The sequence below is a fragment of the Eublepharis macularius genome, chromosome 1 (genome assembly GCF_028583425.1).
Source record: "Eublepharis macularius isolate TG4126 chromosome 1, MPM_Emac_v1.0, whole genome shotgun sequence".
Classification (NCBI taxonomy): domain Eukaryota; kingdom Metazoa; phylum Chordata; class Lepidosauria; order Squamata; family Eublepharidae; genus Eublepharis; species Eublepharis macularius.
Window position 1 is genome coordinate 75,230,530 of NC_072790.1, and position 22,970 is coordinate 75,253,499.

General features: G+C 40.5%; 1 protein-coding gene across 2 annotated transcripts in view; it reads left to right on the forward strand.

Annotated features, from left to right (window-relative positions):
- SENP6 (SUMO specific peptidase 6) overlaps nucleotides 1-22,970 on the forward strand; it is a 78,009-nt gene that overhangs the window by 36,549 nt on the left and 18,490 nt on the right. For both annotated transcript variants that reach the window (XM_054977044.1, XM_054977053.1), the window contains 12 exons: nucleotides 94-164; nucleotides 1,239-1,384; nucleotides 3,809-4,187; nucleotides 5,906-6,138; nucleotides 10,222-10,392; nucleotides 11,490-11,523; nucleotides 11,965-12,150; nucleotides 18,372-18,598; nucleotides 19,010-19,116; nucleotides 19,202-19,318; nucleotides 21,000-21,122; nucleotides 22,724-22,816. In XM_054977044.1, coding sequence (XP_054833019.1) covers nucleotides 94-164; nucleotides 1,239-1,384; nucleotides 3,809-4,187; nucleotides 5,906-6,138; nucleotides 10,222-10,392; nucleotides 11,490-11,523; nucleotides 11,965-12,150; nucleotides 18,372-18,598; nucleotides 19,010-19,116; nucleotides 19,202-19,318; nucleotides 21,000-21,122; nucleotides 22,724-22,816 — 1,887 coding nt within the window. The remainder of the gene's footprint in view (nucleotides 1-93; nucleotides 165-1,238; nucleotides 1,385-3,808; nucleotides 4,188-5,905; nucleotides 6,139-10,221; nucleotides 10,393-11,489; nucleotides 11,524-11,964; nucleotides 12,151-18,371; nucleotides 18,599-19,009; nucleotides 19,117-19,201; nucleotides 19,319-20,999; nucleotides 21,123-22,723; nucleotides 22,817-22,970) is intronic.

Sequence of the window (22,970 nt, forward strand, 5' to 3'; positions counted from 1 at the left end):
TAAATGTGTATTATCTATGATATGCAAATAATTTTATTTATATTTAAACTGTAAATAGAATACTTTTGAATAAAACTATTAATTTTTTCCCAGAAAAGAATATCCTCCTAATATTCAGAAGATAGAAACTGATTTCAGTAGACTGTCTCAGCTTCATGAGATGCGTAAGTTTTTACATTTAACTTTGGTTAAGCCCATAATTGGGATTGTTGCACATTATTATGCACAAACCTACAGATTCCTTATATATTTGTTTAATCAAAACAATCATTCTTAATATTTACACTGAAGTGACATACGATGGTTGTGCTGTCAACAGCTAAAATAGGTTCATTGTTCTGATTCTGCTGGAGCATGAATTGGCATTCATGGTGAGGGTTAAGGAATGTAGCTAATTCAAAAGAATGAAAGTGGGTTGTTTAATTTTTGGTGGGACTGGGGGTGAAGTTGCAACTTTGGTTTTTCTGCTGTCATGCAGGTTTTAACCTGTTTCATTCTTCATGCTTACATGTTTCGGGGCAAAAGTTTTTTTGTTTTTTTAAAAAAAACCCTAAAAAATGCAAATCCCTAATTTCTTCAATAAGCCCGAAATCCAATGTTTCACTGGATATCATTCATGTGACTATTGAAAAGCTGTGTTGGTGGATGGTAGAATCAACAGACTTTTGCATTAATAAATGTCAGCCTGAAGTTGCATTTCCCTATATGTTTGGAGTGAGCACTAGTTACTTTCAAAGAAGTAGCTTCCTAGACCTTTCTCTTAAGATTACTGTCTCACAGGGACATGGGAGTGGGCAGCAGCTAACTTTTCGTATTTTTCTTTATTGGCTGTATAGGAGTAAATGAGTCCTGTGTTATTCTTTAACAGAAAGAATTTAATGTATTGTCGAAAGCTTTCACAGCCGGAGAACGATGGTTGTTGTGGGTTTTCCGGGCTGTATTGCCGTGGTCTTGGCATTGTAGTTCCTGACGTTTCGCCAGCAGCTGTGGCTGGCATCTTCAGAGGTGTAGCACCAAAAGACAGAGATCTCTCAGTGTCGAGACACTGAGAGATCTCTGTCTTTTGACACTGAGAGATCTCTGTCTTTTGGTGCTCCACCTCTGAAGATGCCAGCCACAGCTGCTGGCGAAACGTCAGGAACTACAATGCCAAGACCACGGCAATACAGCCCGGAAAACCCACAACAACCATCAGAAAGAATTTAGTTGTTGGTAATAATTTTCCACTTCCATTCTAGAAAGTGTGATGGAGAATACAGAAGAGTCTGGTTCAGAGTCAGAATCGGGAATTGTGAGGAAGGTACAGCTGAAACGTCACTGCAATTTAAATCAATCTGGTTTGGTTCCATCTCCTGCTACAAAAAAGTGTGTAACCCTTCCGGAGGTGGGTTATATGTTAAACTCAAAAGTTTGTGTAATTAGAAGGCCATGCACCTCTTGATTTTGTCAAACTGCTCTTTGAGTTTAAAGTGATAAATTTGGTTCATTCTTATTTTCCTGTCCCCTCAACCAATGGGATGAGGAGATAGGGCATTGTTGAATATAATATTAATTCCATTTAGAAGAAATGTCCTCAATTCTTGTAGTGATTTGAACAGACAGTAAAGCTTGTCAGCAAAATAGGAATTGGGAATAAGGAGCAGAAATGATATAACTAGAAGGAGAAGGTCAAGTGGAAAGCAGAGACTTAAAAGAAAGAATTAGACTGGAGTATGAGGCCTCTCAAAGCAGATAGTTTGAATTATGTGGCCTTCTCCTTGAGCTACTTCTCTTATCTAGAAATTTCTCAAAGATAGATCACCTAGATCAGTGTTTATCAACCTGTGGGTCATGAAACTTCTGCTAGTAGGTCTCAGACTAGCCCATCCCAGTGATTGCTTCTGCACTTCCTTCTCCCACCTGTGCTGTTAAAATGGGTAGCAATTTCCTCATGGCCAACATGGACCTGAAAGGGAGGCATGTCCAGGGCTGGAGGAAGAGGAGATGTTGAAGTGAGTTGGGATGTGGGGCTGAAGTTTGAGCAGAAGAGCAGGAGTAATGGGCCAGAATTGGCATTGCGCTTTGCCCCGTTTCCTTGCAGCCTCTCATATGCCAGTCATGAAGGTCAACTAGCTGCTGGAGCGGGAGCACTTTAGCTACTTCTTGCCAAGTCCAGCTGGCCACCAGTCTTTCTGGGGCAATGCTTCTTCTTTTCACCCAGCTCTCTTCTTGTTTACTTCTGTTTCTCTTCCAGCAGTAGATCAGATCAAGTTTTCATGGAGGGGGGAAGAAACTGGTGGGAGAGGGTAGGTGGTTCTGGGAGGAGGACAGAGAGTTGTGAGGGGGAGATGGGAAAAGCAGGTCTTAAGATCATGGTGGAGAAGGAATGTATCTGCAAGCATTATGGGTCCAAGTGGAGCAACTGCCAGTGCACCAGAAGGACAAGATAATCAACAAGAGCTTACTGGAGCCACGTGTTCTGGCTTGGTATGAAGCGCATGCAGCCCTCCCACCCCCATTTTTCTACCTGAACCTGCCCCTTAACACTGCAAGGCATCAGGAGCCTGTTCTTTGCACAGGCTCAGGAGCATGTTTTCTTTCACTCTAGATTCTAAGGCTGATCTTGTGCAGTTCTATTAACCCCAAAGCATTTTAAGACTGAGGTGAGAGAGGGTAAGAAAAGAAAATGCAGTTGGAGGCTAAGGAGATACAGAAAAAGACCTGTGTTTATTGTTGGGTGGGAGTAATATAAAGGCATGTTTATATTCTGTACCTAGAAACAGTTGTCAGTGCCAGTCAATTTCTTGGAATCTATAGTAAGAAGAGATTATAAGCAGGTACAAAGTGCACTGGATTACTGTGAATTTCTGATAGGTGAAGATTATTGGTTATATAAATAATAACTGGCCTTTTTAAATTGTTGACTAACTACAATTATATATTGTCGAACGCTTTCATGGCCAGAGAACATTAGTTATTGTAGATTTTCTGGGCTGTATGGCCATGGTCTTGGCCGGGCTGTATGGCCATGGTCTTGGCATTGTAGTTACTGACGTTTCACCAGGAACGTTCGTTGAACTACAGTGTTTGTTGAACTACAGTGCCAAGACCACGGCTATACAGTTTGTTGAACTACAATGCCAAGACCACGGCCGTACAGCCCGGAAAATCAATGACAACTAACTACAATTACTTTTGTTTGTGAGATCTTTCTCATATGCCTCCCAGCTGTAGCTGCCGTGGTAATAAGCATTGTCAAGAATTGAGAAACTATTACTTTGCTGTAAAAAAAACAAAACACATTTGAATGAGGTCATAATAGGAACTATGTAAGCAGCCAAGTGTCATTGCTTCATGTTATTTATGGGTGCTTACTACCAGGAAAGGAAGCACTTCTTCATGCAGCCTGTGGAACTCATTACCATGGTGTGTGGTGATGGTTGCCAGTTGTGTGGCTTTAAAGGAGGGTTAGAGGGAGTAATGGGGGTGGTGGTCAAAGAGTAAAATGTAATTTCCACATGGGGTTCATAGTGGGGTCCTTGTACAATATTCGTTGGTTTCTCCAAAAAACAGACTTACAAAGCTACACCTTTACTAGGGCCACTGTAGGAAATGAGATGCTGGACAAGGTGCCAAAAAACCTACATGGGTCGCCATACCAAGTAAATTTGGACTTTTGAGTCACCATACCAAAAAGTTTGGGAACCACTGATCTAGATATTTTAATTCTTATTTTCAAAGAACCTCTCTAACTTTCTAGATAGTTAATGTGTTCTAAAATATGTTGAAAATACATGTACAGTAAAAAAAATTCTTCTCTTTGTTCTAGGGCTTGGAACAAAGCAATTATTCCACAGTTTGCCCATGCAATGGGAAAGCTAGTGAAATTCAGACCAAATGCCAAAGGTGTGGAAATCAATGTCTTAGGGGTTTGCCAAGACACTCCATGCAAAGTATTACAGTTAATGAGTCTTTGGGACCTTTAGCACGAGAGTCAATACATGAGAACTCAGCAGGGCAAAAATCTTTAAATACAGGAGTAAATGCAAAGAAATTTTATGGGTCTTTTCCTGGGACAGTTTCATCTGATTGCATAGTAAGGCGAGAAATAGGGACTACTATATTGCGGCAAAATGGAAAAGTTGGTTCTAAAATTACTGGAAACTTGAGGCAGAAGAGTTCAACGGCATCTGAACTAAATGATCCAAGTAAGTTATATTTTTATTTTATTTTAAGATGGGTACAAATTAAATTTAAAACGTTTATGCAAACATCTGTATGACAAATGTTGTTTAATAACATTAATATATATGGCTTAGCTATTGGAAAGATACCTCTTGAACAAACCAGAATATTTCTATATCTGCTTGTGAGAATGAAATACAAGCCAAGTAGAACTTACAGTTTGGTAGTCTTCTTGTGTGGGTGAAAATCCTTGAGCAAAAGTATAAATCAGAATTGTTAAGGTGGGAGACAATAGACCAGATAGGGAAGATAAATTAGTCTGTTTTATTTCAAAACTGGAATATCTTTTATATAAGTCTTTGCCAAGATCATAGCTTGTTAAAAATTTTATTCCTTTTTAAAAATTTTACGTTATTTATAGTTTGTCTTTATCACTGAGGATCAAGGCGGATTACAGAGTATGAATCAATAGGAACATTGTCTGAGTCATTCAATAAACAATACAATAGGGTAAGGAGAGCAGAAATGTAAAAACAGACATCCAATACAGAGCTGAAAAACAATGCTGAAACAAAACAAGCAGATTGAAATGACATATTAGTGCAGAACTATCCCATAGAAACATACTTACAGTGCACGGTAGTGTAGTATACAGTTCTGTCCCTGTACCAACAAATCTTTCTAAGCCATTTCCTTATCACACAGTTGTATTACTTGTGTAAGACAGCCCTACTGAAAAATCAGTTTTTCACGTTTGCAGAAAGCTAAGAGAGTGGGAGCTTTCCTGATCTCATCAGACAGGCTGTTCTGTAAGGTGCGGGCAGCGCAGGGAATGCATGTGGATGGACAACTGTTGATTTTGCATATTTGCTAGGTGGCACCTGCAGAAGGCCCTGTTGAGTTGTAACAGAACACAGGGAGACAGGCAGTCCCGTAAATACGAGGAACCAAGGTCATGAAGAGCTTGCTATATGATAGCCAAAACTTTGAATTGAGCCTGGTAACTGATGGGTATCCAATGGAGTGACTGCAGAATGGGAGTAATATGCATGTTCTGCTGATAATAAGTGGGCTGTGAAGTCCCACCCACTGGAATCTCCAAGTTGACTTTGAGGGGAGATCTGTGTAGAGTGTGTAACAGTAGTCAAGTCACAATCATACCATGCCATGGATCCAGGTGGCCAGATCATCTGTGTCAAGGTAGGGGGGTCATCTTCCAAGCCAGACTGAGTTGGGAGAAGGTAGCTGGTGTCCAACAGCAACCCTTTGAGTCCATTCCAAGAGAAATTATTTTAAACCTGTGCAAGGCACATCCCTTCATACTTCCGCCTCCAAACGCCTCAGTAGGATGATATGATCTACTGTATCAAAGGTGGCAGATGGATCCAGGAGGAGCAACAAAGAAGCATGGACTTTGTCCGTCTACCTAAGAAACAGGTTTCAGGTTTTTCGCAACCCTGCCTGGCTATAGAGACCAGGACACATAACCAGCTCAGGAGCACACCTAGTCAGTGAGTTCCTAGTCAGTAGCCATGTTGGATTCTGCTGCTGCTCTCTCAGTCACTTTGCCTAGGAAAGGCAGATTGAAGACTGGCCGCTGGCCGCATCGTTTTTGTCTAGGGATTTTTTTAAAGCAGTGGGTGGATATCTGCCTCTTTGAATGGTCAAAGGGAAAGTGTCTTGAGTTAGTGACTGATTTATGATAGACATCAAAGGGTCATTTATGTTTTTTGCCTTTCAGTTGTTTTGTCCAGTGATGATGAAGAGGAAGATGAAATTGGAAGCACTAACAGAATGGAGAGCGTATCACCACGTCCTGCAGATTCAGCCTGTTCCTCCCCTGCACCTTCTACGGGGAAGGTGGAGGCAGCCTTGAAAGAGAACACTTGTGGACTAGAACAGAGACTAACTAGTATTACAGCAGATACAGAACCTGCAGTCACTTTACCAAGAAAAGCAAGAATGAAAGACCAGGTAGTTTGAAAGACCACTTAGTTTGAAGTATGTGTGTAAGTATTTCAGATAATGACAAAGGAATTAAAGGCTATTAGTGGACAAAGTCTTTAAAGGGAGAATATGTGCATTACATATATACATGTTTACCTTGCAGTATATGTTTGAAAAATACTCAGCCTAGTATATTTTGTGTCATACATTAAGTTTGGCATTATCCTTTCTTATCTCTGTATGGATCAGGTTCTCTTAACTTCTGTGAATGTTAGCTACCGCCTAGACCACAAATGGAAGAAGTGTGCAACTAATAACATGTACCATATAGGGCTTTTGAAAATCATCAGATTTCTCAGGTTATGTGGCAAGCTGCTTTTTTTTATCTTCCAAGTTTTTAGGAGGAGTCTGTGATACAGTATTGAAGGAGGGGTGGAAGGCTCCTTTAACAAAAAGTTAAGTCCCATTGGGCACAAGTAAGTATTCTATAACAGTTAAAGGTATTAAGGCCTGTTTATGCAGATGAGGAACTGCTTACCTGTGACTGTTCCATGTACTGCTTTGATTAAGCAAGAACCATATCAGAAGAACAGTCTTATATGGGTAAACCACATTACTATCAGATTAGATCACTGGGTTGAAAGAGGATAGTGCTACATGGTTTTTCTGCATGGTTCTTGGTCTCCCATATGTTTTCTGTATTCTTGTGCTATCAAAGCAGTATAGGAAGTAGCCATGGAAAAGAGGCTTAAACAGTGCTATTCGTAAGTGTGAACAGCTATTGGTAAACTGTGTCACCAAGAAGGTTAATAAAATTAAAAATTAAAATACTTTGAAAATTGTCCCACTTAATGGCACTTTATTGTAAGGATTTCATGGTGGGGGTTTTTGTTTTTTAGTTTGAGCATCACTGCAAGAATTGGATAAACAAAGACAAAAATGCACCATGAGCAGGCTCCTTAAGTGCTGTCAAAGGGGACAACTTTCACGGTATGTTAATCTAAAGACTTAACAGCCATGGCAGCAATTCTTTAAAAAGAGTGTATTCCCTGAACTATTGATCTTCAGATTATAAAAATAGTTAAAGCTCTTTGTTTATTAAAGTATGCTTTAAAACTTCATGCCATTCCTGGACATTTATATATCTGTGTGTACAGAACATGCAAGAATATCCTACAAATAATAAGTAAATGCAAAAGCTGACTTTTAAAAACAGACAATCTAAGGTATTAGGAATGGTAACAAAAACTGAATACCATAAAAGTATATCAAAATAACATGTAAATACTCATAACTTACTCAATGAAAACAATGGAAAATCATAAAAACACTACAAAAAGATATAATGCCTACTAAGATTCTTAGAGTGCAAGACTGCAGATTTTAAGTGCAGGGGAGGGACCATGACCTTGTGGTAGAACATCTGTTTCCCATGTAGAAGGTGCCAGGTTCAGTTCCTAGCATCTCCAGTTAAAGGATCAGGTAGTAGGTGAAAGACCTCTATGTAACACCCTAGAGAGCCACTTCTACATTGAGTAGACAGTACTGACTTTGATGGACCAATGGCCTGATTCGTTATAAGGCAGCTTCATGTGTTTAATTACTCCAAAATCTATTTATTTCAATGGACTGGAGTAACTTTGTATAGGATTGCGTTGTAAATCATGAAGTGAAGGATCCACCGAGTCTTAACATGTATTTCCTAACTCTGGATAATGATCATCTTATTTGAGACAATAGCATTGTCTTTCTAAAAACACTTTTTTGATCTGCCAGTTGTGCAATTATTTTCTCACATAGAACACATATCTGTCCAATTAAGCACCTTAATTGATAATCAGTGGGAGGACTAAGCATGTGCTTAAATCTCCAGTTTGTACCCATAGTGTTTCATGTGCAGTAAAATATTGTACTTTCTGATGTTAATGTACTATAGGTTGATTCCAGCAATCCATTGCTGTTACTGATGGTTGCGGATCTTCCCTGTATACTCAGCATTCCTTGCCAGTCCTTGGAAGGTTTATTCCTGGGGTTGCAGGATCCATGTGGGATAATAGCCAAATGGGTCAGAAAGCTGCAGTGAGAAAGGGGTTAGAAATCATTCCCTTCCTTTGTTATGGGAAAGAACCCAAGAAGCTCTGTGATTTTTGCATCTGCAGATCGCTGGATCCAATACAATGTATCTATATACTTACAGTCTGTTTTGAAAAGTGTTGCTTTTCATCAGTTTTTGGTTACATCTACTGTTCTGGTGAGTCTATTGGTGTAGTTTCTGTTTCATTGTAGGATTCCCACAGTAATACAGGATACCCACACTTCTATATTTCTTTTGATTACTTTAATGTACATAAAACATTAACCTACTAATTTGTAACTAGGGTTGCCAGACTGGCAACCAATGGGAGACCTGGGGACATGGGATGGGGCAGGCAGCAGCATGATATTACTTCCAGGAAAAGCCCAGGAGTGTCATCCTGCATCTCCAGGAACCACCAGAAGTATTATGGTAAAACCATAGAGTTTCCAGTGATTCCTAGAGAGGACTAATGTAATGCCAAGGTTTTTCCCAGAAGTGATGGCACACTAATGTCCTGATGGCCATTTTTTTCACTTGCCACTGTTAATGTGGCAGCAGGCAACAAGAAGGACTGAGGGCTGCTCTGCTGGACTAGCAACCCCATTTGTAACATACAGCTCTACAGTTCTTCATAATGGACTCATTTTCTTTTTAACTGAGGGCAGTTATTAGGGCAGAGTCTCAGTAGAAGTTCATTAGAGGGAGGTAGGCAAGATGCAAAAGACTTCTATTCCAGCCTAGGGCACTTATGCGCTTCATTCTCACAGCGATTGGGACACTATGGAGTCAGTATCTGTAGCCGGCCTAGAGAACCTACTGTATCTGTCTGAATATGCTCCTTAATGTCTTTGTCATGCTTGATTGTAACCAAAGACATTCTGAGTTTAAAGGCTTCTACTTTACTGTAACAGAGCTTCTGACTTTGTTTGATGGGTATGAATATAAATTACCCTTGATTAGTAGCAGCATTTGTGGATGGAATGGGGCTAGTCTTCACAGACCAGGTTAACAGCTTGGAGTTGCTTATGAATGCAACTTTACTGTGTGAAAAGTATATAGATGTAATGGACAAGAGTGCCTTCTATCAGCTGATGTTGGTTTGTCAGCTGTCACATTTTTAGCATTAGTTGACCTAGCTAAACTAATCTTTGGATCTGTGATCTCATGATTGGACTACAGAAACATACTACATGGGGCTGCCCTTGAAGACAATCGAAACTTCAGTTAGGTCAGAAAACAGTAGCCCAGTTATTAACCAGGACTAGGCTATGATAACACATCTTGCCTATTTTTAAAAAGCTGCATTCTTGCCAGTCGATTCCAGAGTTCAGTTAACTTTTAAAACCCTTTCTGGCCTGGGGCCCACATGTTGGAAGGACTGTCTCTCCCTACTTGCTCTTGTGTGCCAGGTATGGGCCTCTGGTTTCCACCTTCCGGTTATTCCTGGTCTTGTCACCTGCTTGGTACCCTCTAGAACCTATCCCTTTTCTGTAGTAGCCAAACAAGCTGTCCCAAGAGGTAAAAGGGGGCACTGGTCTAGGAGATTTGTAGGAGACAGTACAAGCCTGTTCTGCTTGCATGGAAAATTAATGAAATGTAAGCTACAGACACTTTGTAGGTTTTGATTGATTTTTAATGAAGCATGCTGCTTTAATTATAGATTGTAAGTCACCCTGAACCAGAAAGGGAAAGGCAAGTTTAAAGTATTTTAATAAATACATTAAACATTTTTTCTATGATTTGTGAATAAGTGAGTGGGAGACTGGGAAATAATTCTTGCCCAGCCATAACTGGCATATGAAGAACAGCACAATTATGCTGACAGTAAGAAGACAAACCGGGTTTGAAAGCACATTCAGGTACATACACTCCCACTTTGGTCTCTTGCTAATTACCAACATATGTATTCTTTTAACAAATGCTTTAGATTATACAGAAGTTAACTATGTTTTTAACTTCAACAGTTTTTAAGCTTCAACTGTTAATACCTTTGATTAGAATAACAAATTCTGACAATAATCATTGCTTTGCAGTTTGGCAATGTTGTATCCAACACTCCAGTAAAACGTCGCAAAGTTACCAGTCAAGAAATTGCAGCTGATGTTGTCTCTTTAAAATATTCAAACTCTTGTGAAAGTGTAATCCTAAACTGCCGAAGCATAAGAATAGGAACGTTGCGAAGAATGGTGGTAGAACCTGTAATTGTAAGTACATGATTTAGATATGGGCTTTGTAATTCTTTTTTGACAGCAAGTAGGATAACAATGCATTCTAATCAAGAGTGTTGGATAAGAAGGAAATAAGGTGGAATTTGATTGTAATGGGTGTGCTGATATAACAAGGAGTGGCTTATGCTTTTGAGCCACAAGAGGCCACAATAGGAATAGCAAGCAGAATGTGGCAAAAGTGCTCAGACAAGCCACTGATCAAAAGGTCATGACAAAGATCTGAAGCAGCAGTTTTTGGAGAAGATACCAGAAAGGGGCAATAATAGTAGGTGGGGAAGCCTATCAGAATAGGCACCCAAAGAGATGATTGGGACCGTTACATTAGCAACATGAGTGTTAATCACCAAGGAAAATTGGGAAGATTGCCAGAGAAAGGGTAAGTCAAACATCAAATTCTAATGTAGAGGTTTAGAGTGAATTGGGTAGGGCTATGTAATACAGCAATATGAAGATGCAAAATGGAGTTGCTTTTGAAGTTTAGGGAGGAAAGTCTAACTTCACCGGTGCAAGTTTTATTTATTTAATAATTTGTATGCAACCATGGGTTACAAAGGCATGACTATATAATTTAAACAAACAAAAATCTTTCACCTCCAACATCCTGAGCTGGTGCTCAGTCTCTTGGCGCCACTCATTTGGGGCCAAAGACTGCAAACCATGGAATACAAGCCACGATCTGATACTCTTGGCTTGCACTTCTAGGCACACTGAGGTTTAAATTTTAGCAACAGAGGGCAATAGAGGAGGGAAACAGAACTTTATAAAACATGTTGCACTTTCTCAAACAAGTAGTGGAAGATAGATAGTTCCAAATGCCCAGGAGGTGCCAGTACCCCCTGAAAAAAGCTCTCTCTCTCCCCCCACAACACATGCACGCATGTATATGTGTATGCACACACATGCACATCCTAATTAAAGTGTATTTCACTGTGGAGTATCCTCAGTAAGCATTAAACATCTGGGATTAAGGGGCAGCATTTTTAGATCATATCTGCCATATTCAGACTGGTTGTAATCTCTGTCTCATCTTTTTGAAACTGACTATTGGTTTGCTGATTTTTTTTTCTTTTCAGTTTTGCCTTGATTATATTAAGATACGTCTGGAAGGTGAGTGTATTCTGCCTTTCATAGTTTTATCCATTTGTCGTTGCATATGACTCTAGTGTCCTACATTCAAATTTAAAACAATCGGTATTCAGACACCATGGGGGATTCTAGTGCTTCTTTAAGTTGCTTCTGTGATTTTGTGCCTTAATAGCAGGTGTTTTTGGGGGGAGGGAGCTATGTCTGCACCTGCATGGACATTGCAGTTAATATTTTTGGTGGTTTGTACATGCAAATTACTTGTTACGCAAAAAACAAGTTTCCCCCCTGCAAAACTAGGATTTTGCTATATTGAGGAATGCAGGACAATTCTAAAAGTAGTTCTGTCTGTTGATACAAATGTGGATTTTAGTATTTGTATTCTTCGTTGCTTTTAGTACACACAGTTGGTAAATAAATATTAATATTTCATTGACCTAAAGTGAACTTTATAAAATTTTCTAGAATCGGAAGTTGGTATTAGGGATATTAATTTAAAAACTTCTGAACTTACGAAGTGTGAGTGGTGTGGCGTACGAAAGTTGCCAGTAGTATTTCTGCAAACTGTACCTGCTGCCTGCCTTAGTCTGAGATCCCAACTGAAGATGAGCAGAGAGAAGGATAATGTCTGGTATGACTGTAAAGGAGCAAGTAAGTAAACTCCTGCTTGCTATTCAGTCTTGATATTGTCATTAAATAATCTAAAAAGCAGATAATTGTGTTGATTAAAACAAATATTGTTAAGTTTTGTACACTTCTGAAAATGTACTTAAATAGTTCTAGAAAAATCAAGTTGTCTAATTCACCATCACCACTGCATGTGTATTGTGAGGTTAATAATAATTTAGCAGTTCTGATGTCTATTTAAAAAACCCATGTAACTAGAATGGTAAATTTTTCACTGTAAAATATTGTGATTCAAATAGTTTTGTGTAAAGATATTTGAGAATAGGGTAATATGTTTTGTCTTACTCCACTTACACTATTTTAGTTGTTCTAAACAACACACTTATTTGAACCGCCTCTACGTATCAAGGATCAGTCTTCACGTTACTTAGGTGATCTGTAACCTGAACTCCCAGTGTAATTTCAAACCCTAAAAAGCAGCCAGAGGTGGCCTGATTCAAGTCAGGCTTGCAGCTCTGGAGAAGAAGGGATTTTTCTAATAGAAATCTTCTCTGCCCCCTCAGAAGCTGCTGTTAGCACCAGCAAGGGAACAAAGACAAGCACCTGCCTATTTTTTTTGTACTGGAGTTCATAGCAGCTAAGGGCCTGATTTCTGTTGCACAAATGATAAAAGAAAAAGGCTAAACCCTCTCCCCCTTTTTCCCCAGCACTGTGGTCCCAGTTCAAATTACATGTGGTTTTTTTAACCTGCTAACTGATCTCCTCTATGACATGTACTTTAACATGAATCACAGGTCTTACAGATTTCAGTATGAAACCTCTAACATAAAGCTGAGGCTGTGCACCATAGAGTGTACACATTTTCCCCTACAGATTTGTTCATAACGTTCAGGAACTCAGTTATGCTTTAAATAACTGTATGCTTCCAGTAAAATGTATATGCAGTGCTTGAATACATTGGGTTGAACCTAAACTCCTATAACTGGAGGCAATTTGTGCAAGTGAACCTTTCCTCCATTCCCATCAGACCCCTGAACCCCCACCAGCCTAAAGCTACAGCTGAGTGTTGTGGGGCCTTCCAGATCAGTACACCATGTGGCAGAAACTCCTACAGGAGTGAAGGGGAGACTGCTTCTGCCTAATTATTTCTTGCTGCGTGGCATGCTATAGAGATTTTCCTGACCCTCAACAGTGACTTTACTGATGAAGGGGCAGTGCAGGGCTCTATTAGGGAAGGTGTCAATAGTTTGTTCCTGGGAGCATTTCTAGGCACTTAGATCCCACCCATTCTCACAAATGGGCATATATTTCAGTCTAACCAATTTATACTTTTATAAAATTAGCAAATCAGCTTAAATTTCACATCAGATGTTAAGGTAGCCTGAGATGAAAATACTGAGATATTTTAAGGATTTGGACCTAAAACCAAACCAGCTGTAGAATAACTCAGCTTACATCACCCTGAGCACCTCCAAAGAAGGATGAAATATAAATGTTAAGGATGAATTTCTTGTCTAGTGTTGCATGAATAAATTGCCACAATGCAGAAGAGATTTGAATGGTTAAGAATACATGTCTTCTTGACTTTAAATTCTCATGATATAGATTGAAGTTCTGTAAAGATGCCATGTTTTCCTCAGTAAGGGGAAAAGCAAGCAGGGGCAGCTTCCAATTTTGGGTGGCCATGATCAAAGCAGCTTCCCATGACTTCATCCTCATACCGCTTCCCCACTCTCTTTCTCCTGAAGCTGAGCTGGTGTGCGCTGATACTTGCTTATCAAAAAGTGTCCAGTAGCACCTTTAAGACTAACCAATTTTATTATAGCATAAGCTTTCGAGAATCAAGTTCTCTTCGTCAGATGCCTGATCAAAACTGGGCAGATACAGAAGAGGAGGGGGAAAGAGAGAGAAAAAAAAGGGAGGGGGCATAAATCACAAGAAGGCAGAATGCAATTAGCATGGAGGCTATCAAAACATTCCTTTGCTTGGAAATGTAAACATTTCCTTTTGGTGTGCAGTCAGTTTGTAGCAGTGAAGGTATCCAATTCCTATGTAGTATAAGCCTTCGATGACCACAGCTCTCCCTGCCAGCTGCATCTGACAAAGAGAACTGTGGTCCCCGAAAGCCCACACCAGGCGTCACTGGGCTCCCCCAGATCACGCCTCTGTAAAGAGAATCTGTTACCTGTGGTAATGTGATAACCATTCATAGTCTCTATTCAGTCCCCGCTTGACAGAGTCAAATTTGCATATGAATTCCAATTCAGCAGCCTCCCGTTGGATTTTGTTTTTGAAAGGTTTCTGTTGAACCACAGCGACCTTTAAGTCTTTGGTGGAATGTCCTGGTAGATTGAAGTGTTCTCCCACTGGTTTCTGGACGTTTCCATTTCTAATGTCAGATTTGTGTCCATTTATTCTTTTGCGTAGAGGTTGGCAGAACTTGATTCTCGAAAGCTTATGCTATAATAAAATTGGTTAGTCTTAAAGGTGCTACTGGACACTTTTTGATTTTGCTACTACAGACTAACACGGCTAACTCCTCTGGATCTATGACCTTGGAAAGCACCGCATTCAGCCGAATGGAGAGGAAATCCATCAACCTCATGAAGAAACTGGCACAGATACAAACAGACATCATCTTTCTTTCTAAATGCAAAAGACTGGACATTCTACCCAAGGGACTTCGTGTGAGGAATCCATTGAAATCCACTTACCACACAGACTACAGTGAGAAACTATGCAACACCTTATCCAGGAAACTCTTAATTCACCTCATTGGACTGATGTACAGCAAGCAACAATGGATCAAGCAAGAGGTCTCTGAACTAGACTCTTCCATGAAGTGCACCCCCTCTGCACAGACCGGTAACTGGGAGATGTTTGCCACAACCAGAGAAACTATTTATTGTAATCTATTCACTGAATTACAGAACAAGAAGGAGAAGAAATTCTCAAAACTCCTGCCTGCAACAGAGAGCAAAAACACTTGGGATCCAAGCAACATCATCAATCTTTCCAGTTACAAGCTGAGCCCAGCAGAGGAATCAGTCCTCTCACGTGGACTATCCTTTTGCCCAGCCAGACCCACACAAACCATACAACTTTGTGGAGACCTGGAGGCCTATTTTAGACGCCTAAGACTGAAAGAATTCTTCAACTACTCTGCTGGACAAAATGACGAACAAAGCACTGAACAGACACCATCACAGCAGCCCCAGCAGCCCCCACCCCCCCAACCCAGCAATACACAACCATCGTTACAAAACTCCAGGAAAAAGAATTCCACATGGACACCACCTGAGGGCCGTAACTCCTCATTGGACTTTTACATTGAATGCTTCCGTAGACGGGCTCAGGCTGAGATAATTGACAAACAACAACACCTAAAGCAGAACCTCAGCCGTGGAGAAAGAGAGGCCATAAACAGCCTCCAAAATAATTCTGGCATCGTAATCAAGGAAGCTGACAAAGGCGGAGCAGTTGTCATCATGGATAAACAAAATTATATACAAGAAGCAGAAAGACAACTCTCCAACACAACATTCTATAAAATACTACCTTCTGACCCCACTGAACAATACAAAAGGGAACTCAATAAAATATTAAAAACACTCCCCATGGACATACAAGAATGCATCCATACAGACACACCCCAGGAACCACGACCAGGAAGATTCTACCTACTACCCAAAATCCACAAAGCGGGTAACCCAGGACGCCCAATTGTTGCAGGAAAATGCACCATCACAGTAGGAGTCTCGGGATACATGGACTCTATCCTCAGGCCCTATGCCACCAGCACACCCAGCTATTTACGGGACACCACTGACTTCCTCAGGAAAATACAATCCATTGACAACCTACCAGATGACACCATCCTAGCAACCATGGATGTGGAGGCCTTGTACACCAATATCCCACATGCAGATGGATTGCAAGCCATACGGAATATTATCCCGGACAAAACCACAGCAAACCTCGCCACTGAACTTTGTCACTTCGTGCTCACTCACAATTACTTCGAATTTGGTGACAACTTATATCTACAGGTTAATGGCACAGCCATGGGCACACGCATGGCACCACAATATGCTAACATATTCATGGCGGACTTAGAGCAACGCTTCCTCAGCTCACATCCACTGGAACCACTACTATACTTAAGATTCCTGGATGACATCTTCATCATTTGGACCCATGGGAAGGAAGCCCTTGAGAGATTTCATCAGGACTTCAATAACTTTCACCCTACTATCAACTTAAGCCTGGACCACTCTACACAACAGGTACACTTCCTGGACACCACTGTACAACTACATAATGGACGAATAAATACCACCTTATACCGGAAACCAACAGACCGATACTCATATCTACATGCCTCCAGCTTCCACCCTAAACATACCACTCGGTCTATTGTCTACAGCCAAGCCTTACGTTACAACCGTATCTGCTCCAATGCTCTCGACCGAGACTCACACTTAAGAGATTTACAACAAGCATTTTTGGGACTACAGTACCCACCAAATGAAGTGAAGAAACAAATTAACAGGGCCAGACTAGTACCCAGAAACAGTCTGCTCCAGGACAAACCTAAAGGAACTAACAACAGAACACCACTGGTTGTCACCTATAGCTCCCAGCTCAAACCCATCCAACGTATCATCAGTGAGCTACAACCCATCCTGGAAAATGATACCTCTCTCTCAGAAGCCCTGGGTGGAAGACCTTTCCTTGCCTACAGACAGCCCCCCAATCTTAAACGACTTCTCACTTACAATCATGAATCGGCCAGCAGAGTCACCAGCACAGGTACCAAGCCCTGCAACAGACCCAGATGCCAGCTCTGCCCCTATATCTACCCAGGGAATACAATTACAGGACCCAATGGCATCAACTACACTGTCTCTGGCTCTTACAGCTGCTCATCCTCCAACCTGATATATGCCCTCATGTGCCAACAATGTCCCTCTGCTCTGTACATTGGACAAACCAGCCAACCTCTACGCAAAAGAATAAATGGACACAAATCTGACATTAGAAATGGAAACGTCCAGAAACCAGTGGGAGAACACTTCAATCTACCAGGACATTCCACCAAAGACTTAAAGGTCGCTGTGGTTCAACAGAAACCTTTCAAAAACAAAATCCAACGGGAGGCTGCTGAATTGGAATTCATATGCAAATTTGACTCTGTCAAGCGGGGACTGAATAGAGACTATGAATGGTTATCACATTACCACAGGTAACAGATTCTCTTTACAGAGGCGTGATCTGGGGGAGCCCAGTGACGCCTGGTGTGGGCTTTCGGGGACCACAGTTCTCTTTGTCAGATGCAGCTGGCAGGGAGAGCTGTGGTCATCGAAGGCTTATACTACATAGGAATTGGATACCTTCACTGCTACAAACTGACTGCACACCAAAAGGAAATGTTTACATTTCCAAGCAAAGGAATGTTTTGATAGCCTCCATGCTAATTGCATTCTGCCTTCTTGTGATTTATGCCCCCTCCCTTTTTTTTCTCTCTCTTTCCCCCTCCTCTTCTGTATCTGCCCAGTTTTGATCAGGCATCTGACGAAGAGAACTTGATTCTCGAAAGCTTATGCTATAATAAAATTGGTTAGTCTTAAAGGTGCTACTGGACACTTTTTGATTTTGCTACTACAGACTAACACGGCTAACTCCTCTGGATCTATGATACTTGCTTATGTGCCTCTGGAATATGCAGATACATGACAGCGTTAAATCATTGAAGCTTCTAGGAGGAATGCTCTTTGCTTTTTATCATAAAGCAGAAAATCTAAAGGAAATAGTAAAAGTGTTTGGATTGGGGCGGGGGGTGGGGTGTCAAGAAAATCCCTAAAGCTTGGTTAGATAAGTATCTGTATTGCATAACTTCCCAGCCCATACTCTGGGGTGTTCCTCAGCTTGCCTAATGTTCTGTTGGGCAATTAAAAATTAGTCCCAGACTGAATGTGTGAAGAGAGAAGTCATACATTTTCTCTGTGGAGAGTTTTTTACTTCCCATTGTACGGCCAGCTCAAATAACTACTAGTAGGGGAGAGCATGATTAACTTGCAGAGTGTCTGGGAATGTCTTCATTTTTATATCCTGCTAAATAATCCAGATATCCTGAAAATAAAAAAATATTTGTATATATTAAATGTAAGATAGTGACCAGTAAAATGCGTTTCATTTTAAATGTATAATTTCATTGCCTACTAGCATAACTTTTTTTCCCATAGATCCAGAAGAGCAATATATCATTTTAATTTTTGAGACGGGCCTGGATCCTCATGCAAATGCAATCTTTGAAAAAATAATCACTGATGTTGGTGTCAGGAACAATATTTCTGAGTTCTTTGTGAAAATTCCATTTGAAGAAGCAAACAGTAGGCTTGTGGCTTTTACAAAATCCTACGAAGATACTTCCAAAGGAAATGCTGCTCTCAAAGAAGGCAAAACAAAACAAGTATTACTCTTATTTTTAATAAACATTAAAGTTGTGATGTCATTAATTTTCAAAAACCTTCTGCAACATATTCCTTATTTTTTAACTAAAATGTTTCAAGGAAAATGGTCAGAGCATCTGTTGAGAAGTAAAATATGAAATATCACATGTGCAAACATGGAAATATGTTGTAGTTGTTACAGCCAAGTTCTAGAACAAAGCCCCCCACCGCACCCCTGCTGCACCTTAGAGGAATTAGCTGAATTTTTAATTTTGGGAATTACTCACTGTGTTCGAATAAATGCTCCGTTTGGATTCTATAGTTTACAGAAAATGAGCACACGATTAGCTGTCTGAAAGTTAGAGAAGATCTTACATTCTGTGAATTCTTTATTTCATTGTAAATAGGCATTTCATGTCATTTTCTCTAAGGGTGTCTCTGAATCTAAAATGCAGCTTCGAAATGCAACCCAGTTCCAGTTTTTTGATGATGATGAATGTGGAGAGCCACATACAGTCTTTATTGGACCTATAGAAAAGTAAGAATATTTTCTGTATGTTGTAATTACTTCATAGATTGTATGGATTTCATTGTCTATTATTTTAACGTACTTTTCTTTGCAGGTTGATAGTCTATCCTCCTCCACCTGCAAAGGGTGGTATTTCTGTGACCAATGAAGATCTCCATTGTTTAAATGAAGGAGAGTTTTTAAATGATGTCATAATTGATTTTTATTTAAAGTAAGTTTTAAAACTTTTAAAGATTTTTTGTGCTGTCCCGGTTATTTAGACAATTGATGATGATTGAAATTTCTTAAATTACAATTGATATGTATCAACCTTTTAAAAACTATTGTACATTAAAAGCTTTATTATCCTGCACTCATGGGGTTTTGCAGTTGGTATTTAAGTGTAATGCTGTGCAGAGCTGTTGCTCTTGTTCTACTCAGGAATCCTCAGCAACCAACCCCCCCTCCCCCCAGCCCCATCCACATTAAGAACATCATGGCAATAGCCTCATTCCTGGTGGGACCTTTCTCGTGAGCCATGGAGCAACCTACATAGCCAGAAAACAAGCTGGCCAGGACCCCTCCAGCAGAACTGGTTCCTAACAGCTCAAGGCAGGGGGAAGGAGATACTCAAGGATGGCATCAGCTGGTACTGCTGGCTCTCAGAAACCCAGCAATAGCTGGAAGCATCAAGCTGGCTGGCTGGAGAGGTGAGAGTAGAGCATGCATACGTCCACAGAAGCAGAGGTGTGGTGGCTGAGGGAGAGGAGCTTGCCCTCTGAGCAGTGTGGGTTAATTAAGTTTTCTGAATAATCAAGTGCTGGTAACAAAGCTTTTACTGTATTAAACTGTGCCATTTTGTACTGACTCCAAATATATTAGTGCTGATTGGGAGATTGCTATTTTGTCTTGATTATTATTGAGAGAACATGCCCAGAATTGGGCTCAGAGGTTTTAAAAAATGAATATCAACATCTGATCTAGTATCTTTATACATCTGGCTTGGTACACAAATGCTGATTTGTAAAAGTGTTTCACATCAAGTGTTGTGCAAGTACTTGTGAGCAGCCTTCTGAGCATGATTGCCTCTTGGAACTCTTTACTTTTGTGCTTGTACTAAAAGTTGATATTTAGTGTGAAGGGTTAATGTTCGTAGCTGAATAGTTATGCAGGAAGGAACAGTTCCCAGGATCATTTTTACAGTGATACTGGTTTGCTCTGTGTTGCCCCTTACTTTCTGCAGGCAGGTTGAAAGTCAATTACAAAATAATAGAAACTTTTTCAACTTGAGGACCATTGACCTATTTAAAAGTAGGAATCTTAAGGACTACAGCGTTTTTCACTCAGATTCTATCCATTAGGTATAACAAGAATGGTAGTTCCCTGGTAACACCTGTTCATTTTTACTTCTCTTTCCTCTATGTCTATTCCTAATGGCCCACATGATAATAAGCAGAGTGAAAAATGTAAGATGATAAGCTGAGGCATTGTGAAAAAGTTGTGGCGAGTGGGGAGCAATTGGGAAATCCCAGAATCTCCCCATCCAGGATTTTCTAAACTCTCAGGTTCTTAAACAGGCTAATTTCTCCTGGCATTTTTCTTTAAAATGTATGCTCAGCTGTTCTCAGCATTTCATATTAAATTCCAAGAATGTACTTGTTTCTTATCAGGACATTTTGTGGTATTTTTCCTTTGGTTAATTTAAAAACTTACTTTTTCCTGCATACTTGGAGAGGTCCCTGAGTATATAGAAATCTTTTTGTTGTGGATGAGGTGGTGTTGCTGGGTTTTGTGTATGTGTAATCGGTGTGAGTTTCCCACTTTACTGTTGAAGATAATAAGTGGGGACCTTTGAAAAACATTTCCTAGAAAATGCAAATAATCATGTATGGGTTCTGTTTTCCAAAATGAAGGTATCTGGTGCTTGAAAAATTGAAAAAAGAAGATGCTGATAGAATTCACATTTTTAGTTCCTTCTTCTACAAACGCCTTAATCAAAGAGAGAGGAGAAATCTTCATGAAACCTCTAAACTCACGTAAGTATGGTAACAATACATATTTATAGAACTGGAGTTGGAGAATAATGCCTTGCCCTTGTAGAGATGATACTTGACAAGTTTAAGGACAGATGAGATTATGCTGTTAATCATTATTAAATGTATAAATGAAAGAATACTTGTAATCAAGCTAGAATGCACACCTTTAAAGCAATTTCTAAAAGATATTCCCATTGTTGCCCAAGTAACTGAAAATATATCGTAGGTCCCTATGGTGCCTTGAGAACTCTGTGGTGATTATAGTTGCCACTGGCTTTACTCATTCTGTAGGTCATGGTCAGCCACATCTGCAAATATCATCAACCAGAAGAGCCACATTACTCCTGTATGACCTATATGCCACTCAAACAAACATACAACAGTATAAGATACAAGTATAAAACAATATAAAATACAAAAATTTCCAGTAGAGCAGCTATCCCATTCCCTCCCTTTTGTTTCCTCCCTTCTTCCCTCTCTCCTTCTCTCACAGCCATTCTCTCTCTTTCTCTCTGCCTTCCTCCCCCCGCCGAAGTTTTGTGGAGGTAGGGGAGAAACTTATCCCCCTCCCCCTCACTGCTCAATGGTCAGGATGCTCACCAGCTAGTCTCTGCCCAACTGAAGTACTGTCTACCCACCTGGTTTCTATGGTGGCTCCCCCTGCTCTGCCGTTAAGGGAGTGGCGATGTCCTCTTGTCCACTGTCAGCTTCCTTGCAGTGCTGCCCTTCAGTAGCAGAGGGGGTCAGCAGAGGCTTCTGCTCCTTCCCCCACCCACTTCAGTAACCAGGGGTGGGGGCATCGATGCTCTTGTTCCTCCTTCCTTGTCCACCTCCATTGTTGACACTTAAATGCAAGTGGGGGGGGGGGTCCCCAGATGTCTCCATTGTTGTGTGCATGATGAGGGGATGTTAGGGGTGTCTCCTGCCTGCTTGCACCCCCCCTCCCCGATTGATCAGCTGTGGAACTCAGTCTTCTGAGGTAAAAACAGGTAACAGAAACTGCAGACAGTTGAGGAAAGACAATACAAGACTCCTGAATAGGGAATACTCATAAGTATTATAACTGGATTTAAAGTAGTTAAATACTGTAGCAAAACATGGGCATCAAGCTAGTATTAAACATATATCTCTCCAACTTTGTGTTTGCTGTTTTCCTGGGTGGCTGGTGGGGTGATGATGGTTTTAGTCTGTCTTCTTCGTAGCCAGCTTGTTCTCTTTCTGGCAGCTGCCTGGGTGCTGGAATCAGAGAACGGAGGCTGCAAAGAAGAGTGGGTCACTGAAGATGATGGGCCCTTTACTTCCATCTGTGGCACAAGGCCTGCAGCTTGGTGGTTTTCAGCTTACCCATCCTCCAATCTCCAGTGCTAGCTGTTTCAAGATGCAAGCTACCTGACTATCACAAGCCCTACAGGGAAATGGCCTTGCTCTCTTGAAACATGGGGTGGATGCCATATTGGGGAATGGTGCCAAGAGAGCCACATGTGGCTCTTGACCCACTGAGTGAATATCACTATGTTAAACACTCACTTTAGGAAGGAGAGAATATAAAATCCTCTAAACGTCTGTAATGGAGATTATAAACACTTTTTTTTTCTTTATAGAATTCAGCAAAAACGACATGGGCGAGTGAAAACCTGGACACGCCATGTGGATATATTTGAGAAAGATTTCATTTTTGTTCCCCTTAATGAAGCGTGAGTATGTTTAGACATGTCTTTGTGAGGTAAAATTTCATTTAAAGCTGTATTTTCAATTTAGCTCCTAGAAAACCTTGAACGATTTCCTATAAATCACTCACTTAGGGAAACTATGTAATCCATACTGCGGAAATAAAAATAAGACTTGCTT